The sequence below is a fragment of the Peromyscus californicus genome, unplaced genomic scaffold (assembly GCF_007827085.1).
Source record: "Peromyscus californicus insignis strain IS unplaced genomic scaffold, ASM782708v3 Scaffold_10__1_contigs__length_136768540, whole genome shotgun sequence".
Classification (NCBI taxonomy): Eukaryota; Metazoa; Chordata; class Mammalia; order Rodentia; family Cricetidae; genus Peromyscus; species Peromyscus californicus.
In genome coordinates this window covers 12,990,626-13,012,928 of record NW_026294391.1, presented here as the reverse complement: position 1 = coordinate 13,012,928, position 22,303 = coordinate 12,990,626, and the positions used below count along the sequence as shown (strand labels likewise).

The window sequence follows — 22,303 nt, the reverse complement described above, 5'->3', positions numbered from 1 at the left end:
AACCAGGAAAGAGTGTGATAAGTTCCTGAAAGGAGGGGCTACATCTTATACCACTGAAGAGAGTGAGGCAACGGATCACAGTTCCTTCCAGCCTGGATTATATATTGAGTTCAAAACCAGCCTGGGCTAAATAATGAGACCCTGTTTTAAAAAGAACAAGGGCTGGGGGAGTGACTCAAAGTGGTTGAAAGCTTGACTAGCACGTACATTACTCTTGGGTCTTATTCCCAGAGCTGCAAAAAAGAACAAAAACTGCTACAAAATGTCTCAGGAAGTTATCGCTGCATCTTGTAAACCCCACAGAGAATGGGCCGAAAACCTGTGCCTCCAATGAAAGTGCTTTCCCAGTAGAGCAGGGAGCCACTGTGCTGGCTTCCACCTTAGAATGGTCATGATGTCTTACAGCACACAAACTGGGCTTAGATGTATTTCTTCTTTGATTTAAGGAAAGGGATACAGGTATTAGAACTCATTTACAGAGGGGACATTGCACTTCCAAAAGATTCACCAGCAATCCATTTCAGATGGGAGAACACAGCATTTGACTCAATTCAGGAGGGGTACATCACAGTTCTAGGAGATTAATTTTCAAAACTACTGTTGATTACCATACCTGATAAAAGCCCAATAAGGAGCATCAACAACCAGCCAGAAAACGCATCGCTCACACTGTGAATCAAGGCCCATGTTGACTCCTTGCTTTTATTGGTAATCTGGGGAAAAAAAATAATATTGGTATACTCTATACATATCTTCCCTCCATCTAAAAACCATTCAGCAGAAAGATACAAATTATCTGGGAATAGATTACAATTGAGAATTATTTAATTGAACCAATTTACCAAGAATGCTGTGATTTATTGAACTCTACCAACTTACTGTAATGTCCAAGATACACCCACACTTAGTCACTGATTTCTTAATACCATCAACCTGGCTTGTGCATTGCAGGGGTCTTTTTCTGCCCTGGATAATAGCTGTCTCAAGGAGAGCTGATTCACAGCAAATAGCTTGACTGTTTTGCAAAGAATAAATAAACGACAGCAGATCTCACTGACAACTTGAGGTCTACTATCTGTGGTTGTGATTCAGTCAGGAAATGCCCAAACCTTGATGGCACAAAACCTTGATGGTACCGTGATTACAGGTACTAAGTGATACTGGTGATGTGTCTCCTTCAATTTCAGAAACCAGCAACTGTATCTGATGGCATCAGGATAAACACAAAGTTTGACTGTTTAGGTATTAGCCTTGTCAACTGAAATCCACGGTGTTCATATGTTTATTTTGTTTCACTTGAGCTTTATTTTTTATAGTGTGTGTGTGTGTGTGTGTGTGTGTGTGTGTGTGTGTGTGTGAAGGTCAGAAGACAACTTGCTGAAGTCTGTTCTCTCCTTCTGCTGTGTGGGTTCCAGAGATCAGACTCAGACCATCAGACTTGGCAACAGGTACTTGTGTGCACTTAACCAACTGACTGGCCCATGTCCATATTTTCAAAACCGTTATCTTGCCAGCGTTGCTACTGCTACTTCCCCTTCTTTTTACCACTATTTATTATACTCAAAATTGATTTATTCCCCTTTCAATTATAGAAACATCACAAACAACAACAAATTTTAAAATTTCAAAAGGAACTTTAAAATGTATTTTGAAGGTCAACAAGATGGCCCAGTGGCCTGTGTGTGTGCATGTGTGTGTGCGTGTGTGTACACACAGAGAGACAGAGACTATACTAATTACAAGATTTAAAAAAAAAAAAAAGAAAGAAAGAAAGAAAGAAAACTGAGCCTAGTGTGGTGGTGCACACCTTCAATCCCAGCACTCGGGAGGTAGAGGCAGGTGGATCTCTGTGAGTTCAAGGCCAGCCTGGTCTAGAGAGTGAGTTCCAAGACAGGCAGTGCTGTTCTACTGAGAAACCCTGTCTTGAAACACACCCCCCTCAAAAAAAAAAGAAAGAAAAGGAAGGAAGGAAGAAAACTAATGAAATAAGCTGGGAGGCTTAGGCTAAGCCTGTGCACAAGTAAGTTCAAGGTCAACTTGGGTAAGAGTGCAAGTCTGTTGCCAAATAAAAAGTGAAGTCAAACCTTGCTGACAGAATACTTCCTAGCATCTGCAAAGCCCTGTATTCAATCACTAGTACTGCCTCCCAAACAAACGGAATTTTTCAAAACCTCTACCTAGGACAACCTGACTCTGGGGTTCATGTGGTTGTGAGGATACTTGGCAGAATCTGGAAAAGGCTTAAAAATGAAAAAAAAATTGTTTGTCTCTGACAGGAAGAATCATTAACTCAGTAGAGAATGGGGTCTTGTTAATAATACATTTTAAATATGGAGTCAAGCAGAACTTTAAGAAGTGACTTGCCAGAGGGTCACTTGCTGAGAGTATATGGGCTTCAACATTTTCACTGTTGGTGAGTTAAGTTCTCCACTGCTGTTCCCACATAAACTAGGAACAGTTTATTGCTAAATTTGAATGATAAAGGACAAGTTCAAAGCAAAGGCTCTGAGCATGGTAGAAAACACCTGTAATTTCAGCACTTGGGATTATGGGAGGAAGAGCTCTACAAGCTTGTGGCTAGCCTGGGCTATATAGGGAGAACCTGTCTCATTGAAGAAAAAAGAAAAATAGCAAAGGACCCTTGGCATGTGTGATGGTACATGCCTATAATCTCAGCACTCAGGAGTCTGAGGCAGGAGGATTAAGAGTCCTAGCCAGACTATCTACCCAGTGAGTTCCAGGCTAGTCTGAATAAGTATCAATAAAAATAACAAATAATAACACCAATAAAAGAATTAAAGGACCTTGGCAGACAGCTCTGAGAAAATTAATCAGTACTTAGAGAAGAGAGGTGGGGAAATTCTTTTGTCAAGCTTGTATAACCTACACCATGGCCCTAAATACCTATCACATTAAATTAATGTCTTGGATATGAATTTGATCAGTCTTGTGGTTTCATTGGTGCTGAATGCGTAAGTTTACTTCTGTTTTATGGTTTTACAAGAGCTATAATCTTATGGAGCTGAACCCATATTCTTTAGTACACTAATTTGGGTTTTTTATTCCTTTGAAAAAAGCCCATTTACTTTCCTTGGTTTTAGAGACCCCACTTTAAGAGAAAAGAACTTAAAAAGGAGATGAGATGGGAGAAGAAAATCTTGCACATTTCTTTTCACCTCTGCAGAGGCCTAGGTGAAGCCCATTTCAGAGCTGTGAATGTCCCTTCTAACAGTATTCTACAGGAAAATAAATCATTAGACACAAGTTTTAAAACCAAGGCTGAAAATTATATATAAAACGTCTTCAAAAATAGAAATACATTACAAAATGAAGCCACATATGGTAGCTCTCATCTGTTAATCCAAGAGTTTGAAGTCAGTGTGGACTACATAAGTAAGTTCCAGGCCAGCCTAAGCTACAGAGGAATACTTATCTCAAAAAAAAAAAAAAATTAAAAAGAAAAATGGAAGAAAGAAAAAGAATAAGAAAGAAAGAAACCCTATGTTGCCAATAGAAGCTAGACTGCCAGCAGTTCTGGGGCTGAAAAAGGGAAGCACAGACCAAATTTAGCTCTTTACCTTTCCTCCCCCATGTTTCCTATCAGTTCCTCAAATGCCAGCACTGCCTTACCTCTCGGTGCCGATCTCGGTCTCGAGACTTCTCTCTCACCCAATCAATTGTGTTGAAATCATCATAGGTCCCTACACCGGGGATTGGCTCCTCCAAGAAGTCCATGATTCTATTTGAAGAGCTTATTCCACCACCATTGTATGACTTGTTCCCTGTATGGAATAGCAAACAGACATTAGTACATCAGGCAGTCAAAAACTGTAATGGCCCCCTAAACTATCCAATGACTACAGTTGAGGTGTGGTGATGAAGCAATACAATCCCCTACTGGGAATGTCCATCATATTCAGTTTCTGTGGTCTAGGCTCAAATGAGAAGTAGCTAAAGGCACTGTGAGTGGACAGGGACTCAGGACAGTGACAGTATAAAGAGAGAAATGACAGAAGCCGGTGTGTAATAGAAAAAAGTATCTACAGAACAAAGAACAGGAAGGAGCTTGGAGCAGTTTAGGTATTTCAGTTCATGGAAGGGAGATGAAAGGCTCCAAGGTCTTTGCAAATGTGTTCCATCAAGAGCCGTCTTATACTTTGTAAGGCAGTAATTCAATCCTAGGAGGTAGCTTTTGCCTGGCTGAAGACTTGAAAGAAAGAATGCTGGCCTCTTCAAGAGTTAAGCTGGTTGGAATGTACAAATTTTCCTTCAATAGATAGAATGCTTTGATCTCCAATATAATGGGCTGGTAGGAACTTTTCCACAGTATGTTGGAAAGTCAAATATTTGCAAGTAGAGATTTGAACAACAATGCTTAACTTAGCAATGAACTGTCCTTCCTTAATCCTTCAACTAAGCAACATCTGAGTGCACTCACTAATTATGGTTCTTAGTCTGCTTGGCATTTAGTTTTTCCATTACAGTTCCTTATGTGTGCATATGCTTTATCTTCCTTTTCCAGACTAGCCAGTCTCCAATAGTTACTCTACAATGAATTCACCATAGCCTTCTCCACCACGTCCTTTTCCCCTTTGAGTCAAGTCTCGCTACATTACCCAGGCAGGCCTAGAACTCGTGATCATCCTATCTTAGCCTCCTGAGAAACTGGTATTACAAGAATGTGTCACCATTTCTTGCTCTTAGCACATATGTGATAGTCAGTAAACATCAGATGAACCAAAATGCATTCAACAAATGGCAAGGATGAAGGAATATTTAAACTAAGCAGTTGTACTGACACATGGTAAGTATTGCTTATAAACTTGTTCAAAATATTTTGGCAACATCATCTGATGGAACAATATTTTGCTAGTAAACTAAAAATGTAAAAAGAGCATTGAGAAATCTATATAAATGCACATAGGGAGAATGCAGAGTAATTCCATCATTTAACTCACACAGCCAAATCTCACATTTGCAGCACCAATCTCAGCAGGGCCAAGGCTTCACCCAGTCTCTTAGGTAATGAACCCCTCTTCAGTACATGCCCAAGTTGGCCTCTGCTGACTTTCTCCACCATCCCCTTGCCCAACTCAGCTAGACAACTTTAGCATTCTCATGACGTAAGTTTGAATGAACGAGATAAATTGAACCTGGTGTATCAACTGTGCAAGTCCATTGAATGCCTAATTCAGCACACTTTGTACAAGCAATCCCCAGATTTGAAAGGAAAAACTCAGCAGAGGCCTCACCGTCCGTGGGTGGGTGAGTCACTGAAGTGGTGTGGAGGAGGTGAACAAGTTAATCTTAAAACCTCAAGCCAAAGTCCTTTTCCTATCTTCACTTGTACCTGGCCATAAAATGGATGTCTGCTGAATCACCACCCAGCATTTCCTATCATGTCAGTGTCATACTGATAAAGATGAAAGCTGTTATGTTGGAGAGCTTGGCAGGGGAAAGCCAGCTAGGAAACAAGCAGAAAGAAAAGAAAGTATGTGGGAAGGAGGGAGCTGAATCAAGCTGTTTCCATTCCTAAGTTAAATGCTGACATGAACGCAGGACACCAAACCACCAGAAACTGGCTCCTCAAAGCAGGTTAATGCTTCCATTGAATTTGCTCTACTTTCAGAGTTCTCCTTTCAGGAAGGAAAAAAAAAAAAAAAAAACCACACACACACACACAAAAAAAAAAAAACACAGCATTTTGTGAATTCTGCAAAGCATCACATAGCTTTCTGATGTTACATTATATATCAAATGAGCTCCTCCACCACCCCCAGCTTTAAGGCAAAATGAAGATCTGCAACAGCATCCTGGCAGGAAAAAGCGAATCCTATTACATCACTAGGTAACATGAGCACCACCGCATCCTCCTTTGTAGTCTGTCTCCGGCTAGAGACGCAATTATCAGGCCCCTAACACAGGGCAGGCAGTGATTAGAATCCTACTACAGACTGCTTGCAATTCTCCAGATCCCCTGCTCCCGGAGCATGCTTCAGTCCCAGGCTGGGCTCAGTCTGCTTACCTTGGATCACAGTTTTCTTTTTTTCTGCCTCAAGGAAGAAACAGCCTTGGCAGTCTGCATTTGCTCATTTGGGTTGAGGCGCTTTTACAGAAGGAGGCCTGTTCTGGGGTGCTTTACAAGGGCACTTGCTGCTTTCTCTGCTTTTCACAGCAACAAACGCCACCTAAAGAGCCACCAGTGCTCCTGGTTGGTCAGAGTGTGATGTCACCGCTGAGATCACATGACCAGACCCTTGGACCGGCCTTGGAGAAAGGAAGATTTTCTAACCTAGCACAGAAGCCTTAAAGATGTAGCCTCATCTAAACAAATGCCATCAAACTGGTAAGTGGGCGGCTCAGAAAATTAGAGTCCAGACAAGTTTTATACTTCATACCTCATTTAGCATTAAGAACCAGAAATCAAAGTAGAAATGTCCAAAAACTTTAGAATTACTAGGATCCTAATTTAAAAGGGGACGAAGGCAAATGCAGAAAAGTCTTTTACTGTGCCACTAACTTGGGCTTGGTGACATCTGCTTGTAATTTTAGCACTTAGGAGGCTTAGCCACTTTGCAATCAGCCTGGTGACATAGCAAGACCCTCTCTCAAAAATCAAAATAAATAAAATAAAAATGAATTAAAACTCACCGCCATAACATGCATAAAACCTCATAATCACAATGCTGAGAGATCCCAGATATAAAAGAGCTCCTAACATCATGTCGCTATTCCCGAACCCAGTCACAGGCAAGGCTCAATTTTGGAACACAAATGATGGCATTACAAGCAGAAGGAAGAAAATGACAGAAATAAAGGCAGGGTCGACGTGAGACAGCTGGAGCCTGTGAAGAACATGTGGCAAAAGTAAGGCCCTTTTTCTCGACCTGAGGACAAGTGACCATCTTTCAATTATTCTTTAAAGCACACACATATGTATTATGTGTCTTTTTTATGCGCATATTAGAATTAAAGAAAAACACAAGGACAGGTGCACTGGAACACACCTAAAGTCCCAGTTACTTGGTGAGGCTGATGTAGAAGCCTGAGCCTGGGATTCTAGGTAGGCTAGGAAGCCGGAGCAAGACCCTGTTTCAAAAATAACATTGTTTCGGGATATGGGGAGATAACTCAGTGGGTAAGAGCATATGCTTCACGAGCATGAGGACCTGATTTTAAATCCCCAGCATTCATGAAAAAAGCTGAACGCAGCTGTGCATGCTTTCAGATTTAACTTTGGGGGGTCCAGAGGAGGGTACTTGCTAGCCTTCTGACATTCATGTGTGTGTGTGTGTGTGTGTGTGTGTGTGTGCGCGCATAGGTGAGCAGCCCCTTCATGAGTATACATACACACCACACACACACACACACACACACACACACACACACACACACACACACACATATACAGAGTTGTCTGGGGGCTGGAAGTGTAGTTCTGAAGTAGAACACATGTTTGGCATGCCCAAGGCCCTGGGTTAAATCCTCAGTACCACACTTCAAAAAAAAGAAAAATGCAATAAAAACTAAATTGTGTATTAAATGACAATGAAAGCCATTTTTTAAAAAGATAGGCTTTCATGTGGCCCAAGGCTGGACTTCAAACTTCCTATGTAACTAAGAATGACCTTGAACTTGCTTCTACTTCCTGAGTACTGAAATTATAGCATGTTGGGATTACAGACATATGCTACTGCATCCAATTTTATGTTGCACTTGGGATTAAACCCAGAGCTTCATGCATGCTAGGTAAGCAATCTTATGACACCCCCAGCCCCAAAGTAAGTTCTTTAATAATAGCACCTGACCACTTTGAAACCCTTGAATACAACCAAGAAGATATAGAGAGATGTGTGTGTGTGTGTGTGTGTGTGTGTGTGTGTGTGTGTGTGTGTGTGTGTGTGTGTAAAGTTGGTAGACTACTTGCCTGACAGGCCTTGGATTCAATCTTTATAACTGAAAAAAATGCAGGGATAGCAACACATAACTGTAATTCTTAGCCTCAGGAATGTGAGGCAGGAGGATTGCTGCAAATCTGAGGACAGCCTGAGCTACATGGTGAGGTCTTGCACAGAGAGAGAGAGGGGGGGAGGAGGGAGGGATGGAGAAGGAGGAGAAGGGAAGACAGGGCGGTAAAGAAGGAGGTAGGAGAGGTCTCTTAGCAGTGTTTTAAAAAAAAAGCAATGTGGTCTGTACTATTCACTAATCCAACCTGGTTGTGTAGCTGCTGCAGCCCTGACAATAAATTTACTATTATGGTTCCATTATCTTACAGGCTTTCCCTTCTCTGGCCCTATTCTGAAGGCTATTTTTAAGCAGGTCTTAATTAATTGTGCAGTAAGGCCAGCCCAGGAAAGAAGAATAAAACTGTCATCTCCCAACTCCCTAAGTGAATCAGCAGGACAGCCACTGTTTAACATTAACCCAGTTACAGTGTGCTCCAATAATCAGACCCTACATGGAGGGCTTGGAAATGTTATTAATCTCATCAGTTCCTAAGGCCTAATACATTCTAAAATGTTAATGCAACAAAACTTTATGAAGTGTAAGGCACTGAATGAGGTTTATATTCTGTTAGTTCATCATAATTGTATCTTGATGAACTAATACAGCATTAATGAACAGAATTCAAATGGAGTGGAAATGACTATTAAGTGGCAGGGAGTTAAAACATTGCAAAAAGCAACAATCATTTGTAAGCCTAGTGTGATCCTCTTACACAAGTAAATGTTCAGTTTACCAGATTAGAAGAAAATTATATGCCCAGTCTCAAAGGCCGCCTGCAAGTTAATCTTTATTAATCATAATTTTACCTATAGTATCTGGAGACCACTGCCAATCACCTCCATTATCAAACAGGACTGACATTTTTCTAGAATTACACATTTCAGCAGACATCAAGTAGCGCAGAGAAGTTAGCGAAGATGGCATATTTTAGGCACTTTTAGTTTATATTTCTATATAGTTTTCATAGGTGAACCCATGTCAACAACTTTGCATTAAAAATTTGCACAAAGCTCACAGGGTTTACAAAGGCCTACCCAGCACTTCTAGAGTGGGAATTTTTCCTATTCCAAATAAAGCTTTCTTTTGAGTACTAGAGGGTTAGTAGGTAGGCACAGTGCAGCTTCCGTGCTTAAAGGAGGTTTCATTACAATGTAGATTAAGAAATGAGTCACCAGGTTCCGGCTGACATGCTGAGTCTTTAAACCTTCTTTTCTGGCCTCTACTCCCTTCTCTGCCAGATTTGTGTTCTCTAACATATGTTCATTATACAGACTGCTCGGTGCAGATCAGTTGACAGGATGGTAATAACACAAAATGCTTCCCAGTTCTGATGTATCATACGATAAAAACACAATCAAGTCAATATTTAGAGCCAGGCAGAGTTACCTTTTGGAAACACATCTAGCCAGATTATTTGGTAGCTTCCAAGTTTTGACTCCTTACTATGATGTGTTGAAAACTTTCAGCAGGGACACCCTTTCAAGGAGCATTCAGGGCAAGTGTGGACAAGTGATTTAAAAATATTCACCACAAGCTTCAGACTAGGAAATACAACGTATTGCAGGTGTGGCGGTGCCGGTGATTGGCGCTGCCACTCTGAGGCTTCTTCTAGGAGCTAGCTGGGTTAAGTAGCTTGCTCTCGTCTTCCACCAGGTGTCTGGGGCTGACAATTAACTGAAGCTGCTGCTCCTGCTGGCTGACTTCTCTACCTAGCACTTTTAATCTACAACACAGAGGAAACGCATAAAACTTGGTGGCCAAAAGAGGCAGCAGGGGCAACTATCAAGATATAATTAAAGGAACAGAATGCAAACCCCTTTTCAAAAAACAGCGTGTTATGAGTTAATTTAGTGTATACATACACTGACAAGAAAGCGGAGTAAAATTAAATAGAGTCTACATTCCAAATTAGGGTAGTTAGGTGAGCCTAGATTTTTGCCTCAAATAAGTGAAAACCAACAAAATTTATCTCAAGCTTTGATGGCATGGTGAATGTTACATACAGAAAGTAAATTGATGTTCTTACGGGAAAATGATTTAAAAGTCTAGTTAAATTATAAAAAGAAAAATCCCTCAAAGACTGATTTGCATTGCCTGAGTCAGAAGTAAACATACAGTAAAACAGGCAGGAAAGGGGGAGTCCAGTCTGAAACAGCCTTCTCTGCAAGTTATATATAGTTAGGTCTTTAGAAAAACACTGCCTGAAAAAGGACGCATACAAATGAAATCATGAGCCCGCTTTTTGCTCTAGAAGGCCTTTCCTAGGCTTCCCCCACCCCACAAAATATCACCTTATGTTTAAAACTAGAAACGCCCTTTAAAATGCAAGAATATAAATTCTAAGTTGGGAATGATGTTTATTTCAATCCCTAACCAACAAGCCATTAGAAATTTCCCTAGGGGTCTGATTAAGTGATTACCTAGTAACTGATTAAGTGAACTAGTTAAATAATAACAAAAACACAAGAAGAAAGGAGAGAGAAAAAAAACCTCATGTGTAGACCTTGAAGGGTTGTTTTAGGAACATCACAAGCTGTGGGAGGGTCACTTGTTCCAACATCAAATAAGCTCTCAAAGAAAGGGACTAGGTTATTGGTATGTATCAAAGAACTTGGAAACAGTCCTTTTAAAATGAGATTTTTGGGTTTACTGGGATATGTTATATTTTTGCGAAGGGATAACTCTATCTACAACTACAAATTCAGCATGATGCCTAGCACACGATACTCATCCTGTGGCCATTTAAAGGTAAAATGAGGAACGTATTATGGGCCACTTCTCACTTCCACACCTACTTTCCCTTTTCCATTCTTCTACCGGTTCTTCCATGCAAGATTCCCAACAACATATATTCTATCACACCCCCTTCAACTACATGCTTAAGAATACATTACAGGTAAATCCCTAATAATTAGTCAACATTTATGGTACCTTTTCATCTACAACATGTTTTGCTTTCTATTTTGTTTTCCCACTTACCCAAATGCAGTGGCCAAAATTGGGCCTCACATCTAAACTCTGGAAAGAATACATAATACTCTGAATACAAAATGCTCTGTGTGGTGATATATTTGTAATCTAAGAAATAAAGCTTACCTGAAGATCAGAGGACACAGCCAGCCACAGAGGTCAGGCAGTGGTGGCACATACCTTTAATCCTAGCACTTGGGAGGCAGAGGCAGAGATCCCTCTGGATTTCTGTGATTTCAAGGCCACACTTGGCTACATGAGAGTAATCCAGTCTAAAAGAGAAACAGTGGGGCAGTGGTGGCACACACCTTTAATTCCAGCACTAGGATGGCTGAGACAGTAAGTGATAGAGCTGGACAGAGAAAGGAATGTAAGTCAGGAGGAGACAGGAATTCACACTCTTGGAGAGGCTCTTTCAGACTGAGGAGTTGGTGAGGTAAGAGATGGTGGCTGTGGCTTGCTCTGTTTCTCTGATCTTTCAGCTTTCACCCTGATACCTGGGATTTTATTATAACACCATTTAGGATTCATGCAACACTGTGAAATACTTAGCTGGACCCTGAAATATTTATTCATGGTAATTATTCTGTTGCGGTGCATCTATATGCTATCCCAGTTGTTAAATACTAAAATACCTCTAAATGCCTCCTTTCCCAAAGAGTCCCCTTCACCATCCCTTGGAAACCCCTGAGCTTTCCCAGAGCCCAGCAGCTGTCGTCCCTAGACAGCACACCAATGCAATATCCAACGAGCATTCTGACTGATTTTGATTTGACTTCACCCCTGTACTCCCTTCCCTTAGGAATCCTCAGCGCAGCCTACAACTGACAAGTATTTAAGATGCAGGGAAGACAAGGAAGATGCAACTCTTTACCCTAACTCTGAAGACAGACAGACAGACAATAAAAAGAGTGACGGGGAACTACATAATGGAACTGTAACACTATTAAAAGGATCTTTAAGAATTATGAGAAGAAAATGAGAATGTAAAGCATAAAAGAAAGGGATAGGGAAGCCTGGAGACAAGCATGAATATCAATTCTGGTACTACTACCCTCATTCTACTAGATATATCCCTACTCCCCAAAGCCATAGACATTTGTTAGGAGTCACATCTTCGGTATCTCCTGCCCCTAATATCTGTTCCAATCTGGAAGTTCCTGACACAACAAGGTTTCACTAAGAGTAGAGCCAGGGTGTTTATTGACAAAGTTAGGACAAACATGCAGATTGCTATCTTCATGTTTCCACTAATTGGAGTGCCACACAAACTAATGCAGAACTGGAAATAAAGGCGCTTGACTACTAACCTAGGCATCATACCATCATACGTGGGAGGCAAGTCATCCACCCAATGAGCCCTGTTTTTACTTATTTTGAGGCCATATCTCATTAAGCTGTCTGGGGTGACTCTGAACTCCTTTTGTTCTGAGTCAAAAAAAAAGAACTGCACCAGCAGTTCTTTTTTTTATTATTTATTTATTTATTTGGTTTTTCGAGACAGGGTTCTCTGTGTAGTTTTGGGCACCAGCAGTGCTTGAACTTGCAATAGCCCTGCCTCAGCTTCCTCGTTGCTTCACTAGGCCTATTACAAACAGTACCCTGTTCCACTACTTGTCTTTCATTCCTTCATTCCCAAAGTTACATATGTATGGGGCTGACATAAGGATGGTAATGTAATGGAGAGGGAGAGATTGCCCTACAAACCACATGCTACTCCTCTGGGTAGCATGACTCTGTCTTTTTAACTTTTTACTAAGTCTATACTGGGTTTTCCCGATCAATATTCAAAGAAATTAAAACGGTAGGGATAAGAGATTGCCAACGAAGCCGGGCGGTGGTGGCGCACGCCTTTAATCCCAGCACTCGGGAGGCAGAGCCAGGCGGATCTCTGTGAGTTCGAGGCCAGCCTGGTCTCCAAAGCGAGTTCCAGGAAAGGCGCAAAGCTACACAGAGAAACCCTGTCTCGAAAACCAAAAAAAAAAAAAAAAAAAAAAAAAAAAAGAGATTGCCAACGAATTCTATGCTGAGGAGAAAAACCTCAAGAGAGAGAATACCAGTCAGGAGACCCTTCCTAGATCCACAGGAAGAATGTGATGTCATGTATAGAATTTGGTCTCTATTACCACAGGAGAAAAATAAGAAATAAAGAGCCCAGCATGATGGTGCATGCCTGTAATCCCAGCACTTGGGAGGCTGAGGCAGGAGGATTGCCACAAGTTTAAGCTTAAGACCCTGTCTTAAACATCAGAGAGATAGAGACAATCAGTCATTCTATGGGACTAGACCCCGAAATAACTGAACTGAAAGGGTCATATCTGATCCCTGTTAGCAGCTGTATCTGGAGTAGGAAGAAGATATTGATATTGAAATAGATTTTATTTTCACTGATTGTATCATATGAATTTATGTATTTAAGTGCTGGGAGTGAAACCCATGGCTTTGTACACACTAGACAAGTGCTCTACCTACAACTAAGCTGCTTCTCCAGAGCCCACAGGAATGATTTTTAAAAGAAAAATAGCAGCCAGGCAGTGGTAGTGCACACCTTTAAGCCCAGCACCCAGGAGGCAGAGGCAGGCGGATCTCTGTGAGTTCAAGGCCAACCCAGTGTACAGATCGAATTCCAGGACAGCCAGGACTAAGAGAAACACTGTCTCAAAAAAACAATGACCGCCGGGCGGTGGTGGCGCACGCCTTTAATCCCAGCACTCGGGAGGCAGAGCCAGGCGGATCTCTGTGAGTTCGAGGCCAGCCTGGGCTACCAAGTGAGTCCCAGGAAAGGCGCAAAACTACACAGAGAAACCCTGTCTCGAAAAACAAAACAAACAAACAAAAAAAAAAAAACCAATGACAAAACAAAGAAAAGAGTAACAGCAGAATGGAGAGACAGGGCATGCAAAGACGCAAAGAGCAGACTCATCATCCGGGAGGCAGACCACTGGAGTATTTAGAGACAGATGAGGACATAGTTTCTTGTGAACACTAGAAGGATAGCCTTCACAGGAAGGAGGCTTAATCCATGAGAAGGTCTTTGTGATGGAGGGACATATTGACCAGCACTGAGGAGGTATAAATTATAATTGTAGCTCTACACTGCATTAGCTGTATAACCTTGGCAACTGCCTTAATCTTGGTGACTTACAGATCTGCCATCTCTGAAACAAAGCAGGTATTCATATTATTTTTACAACATACACACACACACACACACACACACACACACACACACACACACACACACATACTCACACACACTGTTCCTTAAGAGTTTCCTACATCTTTTAATCATATTCACTACCCCCAACTTTTCCAAGATGTACCCACCCAACTCTGTATCCTTCCTGTATTTTTTAAGATGATAATTGCATCCTTTCTCCCTTCCTTTTCCCTTCACCCCCACCCCACAATATACCCTGCCTCGCGCTATTCAAATACTCTTGGATGTGTAGTCTTCCACTGGAGTGTGGCCAACTTACCAGGGGCTGTACTCTTAGAGAAAACTGTTTGTCCCTCTTCTAGCAGTTGACAAGTGACAGCAGTCCCATGACTAAGGGTGAGATTTCATGGCCAGCTCCCAGCATGCTGGGCTTTGCTCTGACTAGGTCTTATGTATGCTGTCAGAAGCACTGTGTGTTCATCTGTGCAGCTTCCCTGCTATGGCCAAGAAACACTGTTTCACTGTAGTCATCCACTGCCTCCGCCTCTGCCTCTGCCAATTTTACTTTTAGGTGCCTTAGAGCTTCATGTTCTATTATTTTAGGCATGTTTTTCATTTGGTCATTCATACTATACTGAGAAATATTTGACAGCACCTTATCTTTGAGGAATTCAAAATAGTATTTTGATTGAATAGCTATCTGAAGGTACTCCTCTGGCAAATTCATAAAATGATACTACCAATCCTTGGAAAAGAAAAGCTTATTGATGAAGATTAGAACAACCTAGCCCCTCACTGGGAAGCAGCATTTCTAGGACATGGTTAACTAGAGCTACAGCTACATGCTAACATGGCTACAGTATACATTTTGAGGACCTACTGACCAGCAATGATCTGTTCCCAGAAATATACAGTCCATGCCCCTGAGACATTATAATACCCTTATCCTTTACCACTTAACATAAATTCAACAAGTTAAGGTAGAAAATAATCTTCTCACAAATGTCAGTACTATCAAAGGATTGCTATAGTAGATTCACTGTTTATAAATAAATGGGAGGCTGGGGGTTAATACAAATGGTAGAGAGTCTGCCTGGCATGCAAAAAGTCCCAGCTTCAATCCCTTGAACTAAAAAAGAAGATCAGATAGGAGTAATGTCTTGTGCCTATATTTCAAGTACCCAGACAGTAAGGCATGAGGATTGCATGAGTTCAAAGGCAGCCTGAGCTGTACATAGTGAGTTTGTGGCTAACCTGAGCTATAGAGTGAGAACTGGTCTCCAAAACCCCCTAAATTTAATAAAAATAACAATAAATATGAAACTTTCAAATTCAGTTTTTCCATCGTAAACAGTTTAGAAATTCTTATTCTTACCCTCAGAATAAGAAAAGGCTAGACAATAGGAAAAATGGATAATTTTTTTCCTGGAGCCATCAGAGAACTGAGGCTACAGAAGAGACTGAAGAGACAGCTTTTCCAAAGACCCCCACCTGAGAATTTCTTACCTGGAAGAAATCGGGTTAGAGCCATAGGAACAACAACAACAACAGGCAACGAGAATGAACTGCATAAATCGGAGAAACCCACACCAAAGCTCTACTTCCAGAAACCTCACCAAGATCTCACACTGAAAATCCTAGAAGACTCTCCTGACTTTGACGAGGGAGGGGACAGGATGAGTAATCCTTGTGAAATATGCCCGGAGATTTCTTCACAGCAATCAAACATGCTCCAAGGGAAAATACTTTGCCTGAGCCTTATTCCCGGTTGGGGGAAGGGATTCCTCCCATTCCAGCCCCCATCTGGCTTTCCAATTTCACCTGAGGGGGAATACATACTCAGCAGGGCCAGGGCTTCAAGGAAGCAGATTGTGAATGCTAAAGGGCACAGAGAAGGCAGGGAGAATAACTTGGAGAACTTGTGAAGGTCATAGCCACAAGACACAGTCCCAGTAAAAGTAAGAATTAGTCTGATTGTGATGTACTTGGTCCCTCATACTTTAGCATCACACCTACAGGGCTCGGGTACCCTAAGAGTAAATTATATCTGAAAGAGTGGCAAGACACATCATTTCTAAAGGAACTAGATGGAGGCAAACCCAGAATCAAGAAGAAAGGAAACACAAAGTCACCATAGGAATTTGACTCCTGTGATGTCTAGTTATCACAAATAGTAAACACAACTTAATGCCCAGCTACTTTTCCATAAATCCTAACACAATTAAAGTATGTAATTATGTATTAGTGTGTGTGTGTGTGTGTGTGTGTGTGTGTGTGTGTGTGTGTGTGTGTGTAAAACAATCAATAGTTAACATGGCATCGCACGAGACAATAAAAAGTAAAACACTGCAAGGAAAACCTCAACACTGTACTCCAGCCAAAGAAGCAGGCAGGCTAACTGCAGACCTTCACAGCTCCTTCTGCTCTTCCAGATCCAATTCCCCAGTCTTATCCTCAGCTCTGCAACACAACACCTGCTGAAGACTCCCTTTTGCCCAGCCCCCACCTCCTGTGGATCCCTCAGATCTTCTGCTCCTAGCCTCCCTCCCCCCCCCAAACCATTGCTTTATTCTAGCCCCCAACACCAGCAGGCACTCCCAGCTAAACCACAGGCTACTCCAGCCTGGGAAGCAGGAAGGCTGACTGCAGATCTTCACCTCTCCCTCCCTCCGTTCCTCCAGATCCAATCCCCCAGTCTCATCCCCAACACCTGCAGCAGTCTCTTCTAATATCTAGTGGATCCCACAGATCTTCCCCTTAGCCTCCCTCCTCCCACCTACTGCTTGGTCCTCATTGCTCCCCACCCCAACTCTAGCAGGCACTCCCTGGGGACCCACAGACCAGGCTGGGCAGGGAAGCTAAAGAGACATGCAAAAGGTCCCAGCTTCAATCCCTTGGACTGAAAAAAAAAAATCAGTTAGGAATAATGTCCGTGCGTAAATTTCAAGTATCCCAGACAGTAAGGCATGAGGACTGCCATGAGTTCAAAGGCAGCCTGAGCTATACATAGTGCATGATTTGCAAGATTGTGTGTTCTGGTGGAAGCTCAACCTCAGCCCCTGGCACCCTGGCATCCCTATACCCAAAGAGTCTGGAATATTCTGGTGGAAAATCCACCTCAACTCCCCACCCATTAAACCAGGGCTTTTTCTAATTCGGTCTGATTTGGATTGCTGCGTCAGCGGAGAGGCTTATCAGGGTGCAGAAACCTTTCATGTAGATCTTCACCTCTCCCTCTGCTCCTCCAAATTAATCCCCAAGTCTCATCTTGTGAGAGCAACCAACCAAAATCTAATTAGGCTTAAGGCCCATTCCAGAAGATGCAAGCCACACCAATAATGTTTAGGTGACCAAGAACCTGAGACTAGATAGACAGGGACCTAGGGTAAAACCAAGTATTACTGATCAAATAAATAAATGAATGAATGAATGAATGAATGAATGAATAAATAAATAAATAAATAATGTAGTGATAAATGACTCCTAATGATATTCTGCTATACACATAGATCAATGCCTTTCTCAGCCATCATCAGAGAGGCTTCCTCCTGCAGCAGATGGGAACAAATACAGAGACCCACAGCCAGACATCATGCAGAGTCCTACACAGGTTGTCTTCATAAACTCCCTCCCCTTAAGACTCAGGGACCTTTGTGAAAGAGGAGGCAAAAAGAATGTAAGAGCCAGAGGGGATGGAGGACACCAAGAAAACAAGAACCTCTGAATAAACGTAAGCAAACAAGCCGGGCGGTGGTGGCGCACGCCTTTAATCCCAGCACTCGGGAGGCAGAGGCAGGGGGATCTCTGTGAGTTCGAGGCCAGCTTGGTCTCCAAAGCGAGTTCCAGGAAAGGCGCAAAGCTACACAGAGAAACCCTGTCTCGAAAAACCAAAAAAAAAAAAAAACAAAAAAAAAACGTAAGCAAACAGAGACTGAAGCAGCATGCACAGGGCATTGGGTCTGCACCAGGTCCTCGGTGTATATATTATGGTTTCCAATAAAGTGTGCGAAATAGTGGGTCTCTGTTTCTTGTGTCTTCTCTTGGGCTCTTTCCCCAGTTTGTTTTGTCCAATTTTAATGTGTTAGTTTTCGCTTTATCTTATTATATTTTATTGTATTTTTTAAAAATGATGGAGCTGTAAGCAGGCCTGTAAGACATTTTCTTAATTAGTGATTTATGGGGAGGATCCAGCCCATTATTGGTGGTGCTACACCTGGGATGCTGGGCCTGGCTTCTCTATAAGAAAGTAGACGGAGCAATTCATGAGGAGCAAGCCCGTACTTGTTCGTGGACTCTGCATCAGCTCTTTCCTCCAGGTCCCTTCCCTATTTAAGTTCCTGCTCTAGCTGTTTTTGATGATGAACTGTTATATAGAAGTGTGACTGAAATAAACCCTTACCTTCCCCCCACAAAAGAGAACATCTACACAGAGATGTTCACAGCACCTGTTTTCTTACTGGAAACAAAACAAAACAACCTGGAAGCAATCAAAATGTTCATCAGTAGGTGAATGGATTAAAAAAAAGTGATATATCTAGAGAATGGATTATTATTCATTAAAAGAAAGGAATGAGCTATCCACACAAAGATGTTAAAGAATCTTTTTTAAAAACACATTCTTCATTTTGTGTGTGTATATGTGCATTTGTGTACATGTACATGTCAGAGGAAAACCAGTTCTTTCCCTCTACCACATGTGACCTGGAGATGGAACTCAAGTCTTCAAGCCTGTGGAACAAGCACCCTTATCCACTGAGATATCTCACCAGCTCTATCGAATCTTTTTGCTTCTTTTTTTAAAAAATACAGGGTCTTGTCATGTAGCCCTGGCTGGCCTTGATCCTCATGACTTAGCCCTCTTGAGTGCTGGGATATCAGACATACACCAGCATACCCAGAGCCATTGGTGAATCTTAAATGCATATTGATGAGTCAAAGAAGACAGTCAACAAAGACTACATGGTATATATGATTCTGATTACATGACATTAAAAAAAGAAATTTATGGAGCCAATAAACAGATGGGTAGTTTCTAGAGACTTAGGGTGTAAGGGGCAGAATAGGCAAAGCATAAAAGATGTTTTAGGGTAGTGAAACTATTTTTCATGGCAGCATAATAGTGAATAAATACCAATGTGCATTTTTCCAGCTCACAGAACTTCAGCTCAAAGAATTATGTATGCAGCTTAGTATGTACAAATTTTAAGGATCATTTCAATGTGTGAAGACCCCATGATGGAATGAAGTAAGTAACAAAAGACTCTATCTGTATCACAAGTTTTATGAAATAGCATCACTGAGGGCGATAAGGGAAGAAGGTTCTGCCCTAAGTAATTATAGAAATGAACAGAACCTCTAGGAGCAAAGACAAAAAAGGATTGGTGCATACATCCTGCTAGTCGTTAAAGTTACCTCTCATGGTGAGTCCTTGTTAACAACTCTGAAACCACTATACATGTATACTGGGAAAGAAGAGTTAAATAGTAGATGACAGATAATGCAGGGTAGGTTTCTCACTGTCAGAGTAGAAGGTTATAGGCAAGCAAAGGAGGAAAGCTAAAATGGTCCTGATGGTAATGGATTATAAAAGAGAGAGACACCAATCAGTATGATCTTATGTTCAGCTTAATGTAGATAAAGGTGACCACACGCGCGTGCGCGCACACACACATTTTATGCTAGCAGACACATCATCTATTCAGTTGACCTCGGCAGAATGCTAGGTACAGTGGTACACGCCTATAATCTGTTTTTAGAAGGAGGATCAGTAGCTCAAGGCCATCTACAGCTACATAGTGAGCATGTGGCCAGCATACATAAAATCCTGTCTCAAAAAAAAAAAAGCATTGCCTTTGTAGAAGTGGGCATAGCTAGTGCCCTATCTTCATTTCTAAATCAGTTCTAGACTGAAGGAAAGCAGGACTCCTTGAACGATGGCTAACATACATTTCCTGCCTTGGTACTCGAACAGCAAAGTTGATTAGGGTCAAAAAGTAAGGGAGTACTAAAAACAAACCCACAATGGCAGGGGAAACACTCAACTCAATGGCAAAACTGGAACAACTTAAGCAACAAAATAGAGTAGGAGTAGATTAGAACCCAAAGTACAAAACAATACAGATGATAGAATCAATGAATGAATGGGAGAGCGTAGACAAAATTCCCATGTCAGCAGTCTCAAGGAGGTGGGACACAATTTCTTTGACCTTAAGTAAGGGCCTCTCACTCCTTCCTGAAGAGTACAATGTGGAAAGGAAGGAAAACAATAATAGTGTAAGTGGAGAAACCTGAGGAAAAATAAATCAGTCAGGTGATCAAAGTTATCACCAACAATATGTCACATTGATGGGTCACTTGACCTCCCTGGTCTTCATCTCCAAATGCTCCAAACACAGCCTAATCATGAGAAAACATCAGATAAATTTCAACTGAGGGGCATTATATAAAATACCTGACTACTGCTCAGAATTGGTAAGGTCACTAGAAACATCAGAAATCTAAGCATGCGTCACAACTAAGAGGAGCCTAAAGAAGACATGACGCCTCTGTGTGATGTGATAACCTGGGTGAGACATAGGGAAGAACTAAGTAAATTTAAAATAAATTAAAAATAAACTTCAATAAAGTTTATATGGGTGAAACCTTAACAGATATGAATTCTGAAATCTGCCCATTTTCCTATGAAGAAAAGTAAAGGATGCTTTTAAGCCTGTGGATATCATTAGCCTCGTAGCTAATACCTATAATCCAGCACTTGGGAAGTTAAGGTAAGAGGGATGCCCTGAGTTTGAGAGCAGCCTACACCACATAACAAGTACTGGGTGAGCCTGGGCTACAAAGTGAGATCCTGTATCAAAACTACCAAACTTCATAGCAGCATTATTCGTAATAGCCAGAACCTGGAAACAACCTAGATGCCCTTCAACTGAAGAATGGATAAAGAAAATGTGGTACATTTACACAATGGAGTATTACGCAGTGGTAATAAACAATGTCATCATGAAATTTGCAGGCAAGTGGATGGAAATAGAAAATATCATCCTGAGTGAGGTAACCCAGACTCAGAAAGACAAACACGGTATGTACTCACTCATAAGTGGATACTAGACACAAAGCAAAGGATAACCAGGCTACTGTCCACAACCCTGGAGAAACTAGGTAAAGAGAAGGACACTAAGAGGGACACACATGGATTGCCCCAGGGAAGGGAAAGGGTTAAGATCTCCTGGTTAAACTGGGAGTGGGGGCTAGAGGAGAGGGGATGGGAGGTGGGAAAATGAGGGCTCGAGATGGCCGAGTTGGGGGAAAGACGGGGAGGAAGAGCAATGAAAGAGGTATCTTGACAGAGAGAGCTAGCTATTAAGGGGGTGGGGAGAAATCTGCAGCTAGGGAAAACCCCAGGAACTCACGATTGTCCTCCAGCTGAGACTCATAGCAATGGTGGAGAGGGTGCTTGAACTAGCCTTCCCCTGCACTCAGAATGGTGTCTACCCTAATTGTCATCATAGAACCTACATCCAGTGACTGATGGAAGCAGATGCAGAGACCCACGGCCAAGCACTTGGCCAAGATCCTGGAGTTCAGTTGAAGAGAGGAAGGAAGGATTATAAGAGCAAGGGAAGGGGGGTGGTCAGAATCATGATGGGAAACCCCAGAAATAGCTGACCCAAACCATGAGTGGAAGCTCATGGACTCTGAACTGACAGCTGGGGAGCCTGCATGGGACCCAACTAGGCCCTCTGAACGTAGGTGAAAGTTGCATGGCTTGATGTGTTTGTGGGTCCCCTGGCAATGGGACCAGGATTTATCCCGGGTACACGAACTAACTTTTTAGAGTCCATTCCCTATGGTGCGATGCCCTACTCAGCCTTGATGCAAGGAGGAGGGGCTAGGTCCGGCCCCAACTTGGTATGCCAGCCTGTGTTGACTACCCAAGGGAGGCTTTACCCTCTATGAGGAGGGGATGGGGTGAGATAGGGGTAGGTAGGGGGGAGCGGGAGAAGGGGAGGGAGGGGGAACAGGGATTGGTATGTAAAAGGAAAGAAATATTTTTAAATAAAAAAACTAACAAACCAAAAAACAACAACAAAGCAAAAAAGATTATTTAAAGTTGATGTGGTTTGTGGCCCCACGGTACTTTTAATTCAGGCCCTGTTTTTTTCCCTC

At 42.0% G+C, this 22,303-nt stretch overlaps 1 protein-coding gene across 2 annotated transcripts in view; it reads right to left on the bottom strand.

The window, feature by feature from the left end:
* Clcn5 (chloride voltage-gated channel 5) overlaps positions 1-22,303 on the bottom strand; it is a 166,294-nt gene that overhangs the window by 29,233 nt on the left and 114,758 nt on the right. Inside the window, exons 1-3 of one of the 2 annotated variants that reach the window (XM_052750391.1) lie at positions 6,026-6,164; positions 3,631-3,782; positions 614-713 (exon numbers count right to left, since the gene is read on the bottom strand). In XM_052750391.1, coding sequence (XP_052606351.1) covers positions 614-713; positions 3,631-3,735 — 205 coding nt within the window. In that variant the 5' untranslated portion in view covers positions 3,736-3,782; positions 6,026-6,164. Of the gene's footprint in view, positions 1-613; positions 714-3,630; positions 3,783-6,025; positions 6,165-22,303 lie in introns of those variants that run through there. The other variant, XM_052750304.1, reaches the window with a different exon arrangement.